The sequence below is a fragment of the Pungitius pungitius genome, chromosome 8, assembly GCF_949316345.1.
Source record: "Pungitius pungitius chromosome 8, fPunPun2.1, whole genome shotgun sequence".
Lineage (NCBI taxonomy): Eukaryota > Metazoa > Chordata > Actinopteri > Perciformes > Gasterosteidae > Pungitius > Pungitius pungitius.
This window is the reverse complement of record NC_084907.1, coordinates 12930846-12939624: the sequence shown is the minus strand read 5'-3', so window position 1 is coordinate 12939624 and position 8779 is coordinate 12930846. Positions and strand designations below refer to the sequence as shown.

The following is an 8779-nucleotide window of genomic DNA, read 5'->3' as shown; positions in this document are numbered from 1 at the left end:
CACACTTGTTTCCAACAGAGGAAGTGGAGTCAGTCTTTTTTTTCCACCAATGTCTTAATCTTGAGTTTTTATAGTAGATAAATTGAATTTGCTCTGCTGCTAATCTATTAAATCCATATCTTGCTGTAAATATAATAGACATGAAGTATAAATTAAATACATGCTGGTAACCAGTTTAAATTCATCAATTCATTCATTAAATTCATTCAGCTTTGTTGCTTGGTTTCCTTGTAGAGATTTTAAATGTTTAAATCAGTTTATTTCTTGTTTTATTCCATTAATCAATTAGAGCAAAAGCACTACTCCCCTTATATGAAAAGTGCTGTGTGGGTAAAGTTATCATTACTACAGTGTCAATAAACGTAAGATTTAAGGGGGTCTGAGATTGTACATTACAGTCATGAATTAAGGAATCACTTCCGTAGGACAAGCTGTATATTTTACTATTTTACTATCAGGCGGTTTATCGTTATCCTTCTTTGATCTAATTCAAAAGAAGAGACTCCACTTTTTAACAAGCGGCTTTCATAAAAATGCCTCCAAGTGTGGCTTGTTACCAAGGACGTAAGGAACAGCCGGGTGGGAGGTATGAATGGATCTGTTTCTTCAGTGGTCAAAGAGGAACGACTATCTCTCCAAAGGTTACTGGTCCTCAAGGCGTCTGAAACATGGACCCATGTGCTCCTCTTGAGAAGGTAATAAACCTCTGACTAACGATGGATAACGTGAGAGCTCGGCTGCCTCAAGGGTCAAATGGAATACATCCCTTGTTGCTACTTCATTCTCAACCCAAAGGTTTGTCTGAAGGAAGAGGCCACGCCGCGGAGGGGGGGGGGGGGGACAAAGAAAAGCTCTACTATGTGTTTACAAAGAAGGCTTTCTCTGCGTTCTATCGTACAGGGCTCTGTCCAGCCAGAGGGCACTTCCCATGTGTTGGTGTTCACCTCTCCTGTTCCTGGACCCCTGTGCCCGAGCAGCCGAACACGGGATGCAGAGGCAGGCCTTTGCCTCAATTAGCACCGAGCTGATGAGGCAGCTTAGTTCCTTGGAGGAGCCTTTCATTCTGGGAACTCAGAACTATTCAACATCATCAGATCAGATAAGCCCTCGTCAGTGAATAAACTTGTTTGCTTTGCTTGTAATAGCAGATTCTCATCTTTGGTGACAAAATGTGAATCGAAGTGAAGCCAATTTTATTCATATAGCTGGATACCACAAGTTTGCCTCAGGGGGCTGCGTGAATAAGTGATGCTCCCCTCGGAGCAAAACAATTGAAGTGCTGTAGCTGAGTATATTATTAATACACAGCCCCGTGGCACCCAACAGTAAAACAGGAATTTGGCGTGACGTCAAAGTTATTCCTCTATGGAGCCTAAAAAGCTACAAATACTGTTTTGGATCAACGAACGATACACACGTTTAGTCCAATGTTTCACAACAAACTGCTTTGAGAAAATTAGTTTTAGTTTATTCTACATGTCATCATGTCATGTTTCAAAACCTTTGAATTCTCCTTCAGAGGACAGACGACACCACCAGGAACCCATGTGCTGTTAAAGTGACTTTACTCTATGGGCAGTGTTTGTTATTAATGTTTATTACAGTAATAACACAATGACCCACATATCTGGATACCCAAAAGGAACTAAATAATTGGTTCCTTTTTTGTTGACACCATTTCTACTCCCCTGACTTTTTGTTTTACATTTCATGAGATGAATAGAAACATTTAACATTTTTGGAAAACCGGACACGGTTGCACATGCGTGTTTTATTTTTACATTGTTCAACTTTGGTTCACTTTTAAAGTGAAAATCGCAGCCTCGGCCAATAAAAGGTGAACACGGTGCCCAGACAAGTGTTTACCTTTAATGGTACTTTACAAATGACCATAATAATACCTACGTCCACCTGAGATTAGATTAGTATTATGAATACACAGTGAACTTTAAATGAACTCAACGATTAAAACATTCAAAGACGACGCAGACCGTGGAGGCTCGCAGTAATTGTTGGAGGAGAAAAGGAAGAACAACATGGTTGTTTGGGATTTGGCTCTGGAGATAAAAGTTTACTGTTACATGATTCCCTCAAGATGGTTTTAGTCCGTTCTTTGTGCATTTCACACAGCTGTTGAAGGGAATCGTATCATTGGATTGTTCCTGGCCTGTTTGCCTCTGTGGCTGCAACTTTTATCACAAGTCAATCACCACAGCACTTCCACGGCGTGATCAACTGATTCACAAAAACAAAATGCTATAATGGGCATTAGGAGGAGAAAAAACGGTCTTTCTGTGACTGTCTTTGTTCCAAGTTTTTTACTTGACATTAACAATCACTATTTTTGCAAAACTTTCATTGGAAAACGAGACAATGAGACGGTGTATCCTCAAGACTATTGCACCACCACCACATGCATTCAGGATGGTGTTGTGTTGATAACGTCAAATTCTGACCCTATCAGGACACGTTGTGCAACACTCTACACCAGCGGGGCCCAACCTTTGAAAAGGCCTTTTCCCCTTCTTACAAAGAAGCTCTCCAAAGATGTTTGTCTTTTTGCCCATTTTTGCTAGCTTCCGTTTTTTTATTGAAAAAATGATACAAGTTACTTATTGTTTCTGTGCGGCCCGGTGCTGAATGCCCTGCTGGCTGGTACAACGGCCCAACCCTAACTAACTGCCATTCCATGTCAATCCTGGAGGTGGTTGAGATCCCAGTAGATCAGCAGGTTCTCTACTGCCATCCCACTATCAAAGTCATTGACATTTAAATGACAATTACCTTATATTGGCAGGAAGAAAAATTGCATTAACAGCTGAGTAGTGCATTTTGCAAATGCATTTTGGAATCACTGGTTTTAACAGACAACATCATCCTAATCCCAGGTCCCTGTTGTGTTTAAAAGATAATATATAAATAAAGTTATAATTAGCATCAATACTAAACACCTTTAAGATGTGTGCCATAAATCCTCACCCTACCTATTAACCCACTTTAATATGGGGAGCAGTTTCTAAAATGTTCTTCAATCATGCGCAGTTTTGGTACATTTAGCATTGTCATATGAAAAAAAGGACGACAATATAACAATTAGAAAGAAATTCAAGTAAATACACCCAATAACTTTTCAAAGGATAATGTTTTGCAGTAACACAAAGTTGTTAAATAATAGAAATGTTTTATCTAAATGTCAAGGTTAAATGTTAAATGTTATATATAAACGTTATATATAAATGTGAATGTTAAATATGAATGTAAATGTTAAATGTAAATATTAAAAGTTAAAAGTAAATGTTAAATGTAAATGTTAAATGTTCAGTCAGATATAACGACTGAACATTACAATGTTTACGGTAATTCATGCAGCAAGCCAAGATGGCATTAATTTTTATATTTAACATTTACATTTAACATTTACATTTAGATGAAATATTTATTTTATTTAACAACTTTGTGTTACTGCCAAACATTACCTTTGGAAAAGTTGTTGCATGTATTTACATATGTTCTCTCTAAATGTCATATGAATATTATGTATTATATATTATATATTTTTCATATGATAATGCTAAATCTATCAAAACTTCGCAGGATTTTAGAACGTGGGACACTTTACCAACGGCGAGCCAAACTTTAATAGTTTACTGTTGAGAAACGATAATGTACACATCATCTCTTCTCGGAGCTGCCAGCTCTGAACAGCTCTGGTCATGTGACCATTTATACTTAAACATGTGACAGTGCATATATTGGTTTGTAGATTTTGTAGATTATCTAAAAATTATCCTTGACAAACAGTGACAGATTAATTAAGTAACATATTTAGGAGGCATTTCTCCGAAAGCAGCGTTGATATGCGATGTCCTCCGGAACCGTGAAAGCAGACATATGCTGGACAAACGCTGATCTAAATACTTTAATCCAAACATTTCACCGTTGTTACCCTGCTAGTGGGACTGTATAGCAACTGAGACGGCCAAATGAAATTAACCCCGAATCCCAAAAATTCATAATAAATTCATGATTTAGTACGGCTAGTTTTTAGAGATACAATGGGGTCAGTTGTGTTCCCGTTGCTCAGAACAAATAATGTTTCATACCAGATGAGCAGAACTAATGATTAAACGTTAGTTAGCCTTGAGCAAGCGTCGAGTTGCAGGCCACTGGACAATCAGTAAAAAGACTTCTTTGTGAGCAGTAGGCTGTGACGTCAAATGGGCTCTATGAAGAACAAAATCATAGTTAAACTGGAAAAACACAGGGGGAGGATGAGTCTCAGTGTCCTCCTCCATTCCTTAACTTGCATAACTAATGAGCCGTTGACCCTGGATAAATTCAAGAAGGACTAGTGACTGCTCTCAGATTTGCTAGTTTGCTGGTCAGAGCCAACAAGATAAAGGGATTATTTTCATTTCCAATATTTGTATCAACTGGTAATCGAACACGATGTTGGAAATGCTTGAATACAGCCACTATCAGGTGAGGGGTCATTTTGTTTTTGCTCTTGTCGTGAGAAAGGAAAATGGATAAAATATCTATCTATCAACTGTATTTGGTTGTTGTCGTAATCCTGCTCCACGCTTCCTGAAATGTACCAGCACAACAGAAAAGCTAATGAATGCCTAATTGTCTCGATATTGCTGTGTGAATTGTTCAGGTGCTGCATAGACTTCACCTAATTGGACGGAAGTGCAGCTCAACTCTAATATTTGGATTCAAAACAGTAACATTAAACCTTAAATCATCAAACAAAGCAGTTCTTTGAATGCACTCAGCAATATCACGACCTATTTAGAAAACTCACTGTTCATTTTCAACTGGTTGCTTTCTAAAGTGCGATGGCTAGAACATAGAAATCCCAGGTTGTAATGATTGCGTCATGCTGTCGTAGGTGCAGTCCCACCTGGAGAACCCCAGCAAGTACCACATGCAGCAGGCTCCGCGGCAGCAGGTGAGGCAGTATCTGCCCACCAGCCTGGGGGGCAAAGCCGGCAGCCAGTTCCCCAGCCAGCCCCCCGAGCACGGCATGCCGCCCGGGCACGGCAGCAGCGCCCCCAACAGCCCCATGGCGCTGCTCACCCTCAGCTCCAACTGTGAGAAAGAGGTATGCCCGCTGCTCGCTTCCACCAGGCTCAGGTGCCCCCACGCGCACTTTCTATTACGCACCTTGTTTGTGTTCCACACAGATGGATGATGTCATTGATGATATTATAAGCTTGGAGTCGAGTTACAATGATGATGTTCTCGGCCTTATGGACCCAGGACTCCAAATGAACAACCCGGTAAATCTTCATGATAGATTTTTTTTAATTGAATACAATGCAGACAGTGCTGTTTTAAAAAGTGAAGTCATGTATTTAATCATGTATGTAGCTCCCTGTGTCTGGGAACCTCCTCGATGTGTACGGCAGCCAAGGGCTTCCCCTCCCGGGCCTCGCTATCAGCAACTCCTGCCCCAACAGCATTAAGAGAGAATACTCAGGTAAATCACTAACAAATCTCTCACATACATCTTCAGTATTTGTTCTTTTCACTGCATTCACTGTCCTCAATTTAATCTGCTTTCATCCAGCTGCAAACAATACGATGAGTGCTGCACATTCAAACTGTGGAATTATTTCTAGTATCTAGGTCTAGTATACATCTTATTTAAGTGCACACCATGACAAGTTAGTTAGTTTTACTAATCCGATATGTGATACTGAATCATAATGTAAAGGGTTTTTTTCATAGGAATGTATAAGACAGTATATATAGCATGACCATAGGCCAATAGCTATATAATGATATAATGACATAATATAGTGATTACGGGGTTCCACAGCTCCTGGCATGAAGCAAGTACTGGACAAGTCTGATTCCTGTGGCATGTATGAAAACTATCAAAGACAAGAGGGCTTTCCTGTAGGTAAGCACAGAAAAACAGAGGAAGCGAAAACATGACAGTGTTTCCCCGACATCTATATCAGGAGATACGTCTATATGTCCGTGTATGCGCGCAGTACGTGGAATTATCTTGCTAATTACCATTATTTTAACTTAAATTACGTCAAAACAACAAAAAAATAGTTCCTATTAGGATTCTATTCAGTATTTTCCTATTGAAGTTAAACAGCAACGTTTTCTCTTGCTTCACAGAGGCTGAAGTCCGGGCTCTCGCTAAAGAGAGGCAGAAAAAAGACAACCACAACTTAAGTGAGTCAATCTACACACAATCATCAGAAGGATGATGTCAAGTTAAATGTTTTTTTATTCATTTATTTATTCAAATATTAGTTTACATTTCCAATAATATTGGAGAAAATTAAGAAATAGTTGAATAAATGAGAAATGAAGTCGATTCATTTGTAAAATGAGCCTCAGATTGATTACACTTTAAAAGGTGATTGACGAGGCTGCCGTTTGTTGTACATGACGAATTTCAGTTGAACGGAGACGGAGATTCAACATCAACGATCGCATCAAAGAACTGGGAACCTTGATACCCAAGTCAAACGATCCGTAAGTGTGTTCTCCACGATCCCGTCCATTTGTCTATTCATGACTTTTATTTTAACAGTCTCCTCTGTTCGTAAAGTTTAACGGCTTCAGTGGCTCCCAGCGGCTGTGCTGATTTGGTCAGCTGGTCAGCTGACTCTAACTGTAGACCTCTTGTCTCCTGTTTACCCCAGAGACATGCGCTGGAATAAGGGCACCATTCTCAAAGCCTCCGTGGACTACATCAGGAAGCTGCAGCGGGAGCAGCAGAGAGCCAAGGAGCTTGAGTGCAGACAGAGGAAGGTGGAGCATGCAAACCGCCACCTGCTGCTTCGTATACAGGTGGCCCACTTGTCTTTGGTCCTAGTTATACCAACTCATCGCACTTAGTCTGTGGCGCTTTGACTCCATAGCCAAGGGTAGGGATGCTGAGGTCAGGTGAGGCCTAATGCCCCTGGAGTCCATCCTCTGATGAATGAGGCAGAGGACTTTGACCCTGGCTGGAGGTGACCAGGTGGAGGAGGGTCCCTTTCAATCTGAGCACAAATGACAATTAAATCATTTAAAACGTCTGACTGGTTAATTTAAAGTGAACGCCCACAGTCTGCTAGTCTTACTGGCTGAGCATCCGCCTCAGCTTCTTATGGGAAACATGGAGAACTCCGTGAGCACGTTAGCACGTTAGCATGCTGACGTTCCCATTCAGCTCAAAGGACTAGTGCAAAAGCATGTTTTCTATAATCATATTTTCTATATTTCCTTCAACCTCCAGGAGTTGGAGATCCAGGCCCGTGCCCACGGCCTAACGCTGGCGTCCTCGTCACCCGTCTGCACATCGGATTTGATAGGCCGAGCCATTAAACAGGAGCCCGCCATTGGCGACTGCCCCGTGGAGCTGTACCAACACGGCTCGGCCCCAGACATGTCCCCCCCCACCACGCTGGACCTCAACAACGGCACCATCTCCTTCGATCACGTTCCTGCAGACGACACTGGTCCCTATGAAGACTCCAGGACATGTCATTTGAAGGATTTGTTAAGGGACACCCTGTCGCCGATGTCCCCCAGTGATCCCCTGCTGTCCTCCATGTCCCCAGAAGGCTCCAGCGCCAGCAGCCTCCACAGTTCCAGCTCGAGTATGGATGAGAAGGAGCATGGCTGTTAGCATACGGACACGTTCCACTCACCTTAAAGGGACCTGCAGTGGACCAATTATTTAATAAACTCTTTATTCATCTTAAATACATATTTTTCTTACGTTCTTTTGCTAAGAAAAGCTAATTGCTGATCCACAACGTTCAATGTAATTGTACAGCTTTACTATTTTTTCAATGTTGGATGCAGGCTGCAAGGTCTGCTCTTATAGAAAGGTCCAATGGACGACTAGGGTATATCATTTGTATTGAGCTCTCCATGGAGGTAACATATGCATGAATATGTTGTTAGTTAAGCACAATACGTTTATTATGTTATAAAAGAAATTGAGTACTTTCAGAGTAAGTCCTAATAATGAATGAGGAATAACATTTAGAAATGTACAGTTTATAGCAGCTTTTGGACAAAACTGTATAAACTATTCATGGATTCATAGATCAGAGGATGTATGTTTTCTCTTAGTTTGGACTGAAATTGTTGATACCATTTTACATTATTTTGCTAATGTTTTGTTGATGATATGTTGTATATAGCGCAGTAATGTCTTATTTATGTGCAGAATGCAGTGTACAAGAGGGTCAAACTGTCAAATAACTTTTTATTGTATTTTTTGGTCTGTTCATTGTTGTCTTGTAACTTGCTGTTATGTATTTATCCTTCACGTTGTAAATAATATGTATTCTTGAAATATGTACCACACAGAACACGCTGTCTTTGCAGGAAAGAAACCACCGGATGTACAGAATATTAAAGGGTTCACACATAGACATTAGTTTATTGCAGCAACAAGTCATCATGGCTTCTTAAATGTGCCTCTTCCTCTTTTTGTTATCATATTATTTTCTTTAAAATATTTGACCTTTATAATCATATTTGGAATTAACGGCTATATTAAGTTTATTTGTAGTTTGAAGTAAAAAACGTAGCAATATTGTTACTCATATCAAAGACTGAGAGTCCAAACAGTTTTTTGCAAGTGATCAGAACGGATTAATGTGTGCAAACCATATACATATATCAGGATTTTGTTTTTAAAGGTTCAACTATAAAATCAAATAGGGATTGAAGTTAGTTGTTATGGTGACCACACAGAGTCACGGGGAGGTAGGCGGACAGCCCGCTGTTTGACCCGTTCTGCTCTTCA

At 40.3% G+C, this 8779-nt stretch overlaps 1 protein-coding gene across 1 annotated transcript; it reads left to right on the top strand.

The window, feature by feature from the left end:
- The first annotated feature begins 4376 nt into the window (after nucleotides 1–4376).
- mitfa (melanocyte inducing transcription factor a) lies at nucleotides 4377–8407 on the top strand. The gene is made up of 9 exons (XM_037448441.2): nucleotides 4377–4482; nucleotides 4895–5107; nucleotides 5190–5285; nucleotides 5377–5485; nucleotides 5828–5911; nucleotides 6142–6198; nucleotides 6429–6504; nucleotides 6675–6822; nucleotides 7253–8407. The coding sequence occupies exons 1-9, from the start codon at nucleotides 4450–4452 to the stop codon at nucleotides 7643–7645; spliced, it is 1209 nt and encodes a 402-aa protein (XP_037304338.2). The 5' UTR covers nucleotides 4377–4449; the 3' UTR covers nucleotides 7646–8407.
- Nucleotides 8408–8779: the final 372 nt, after the last annotated feature.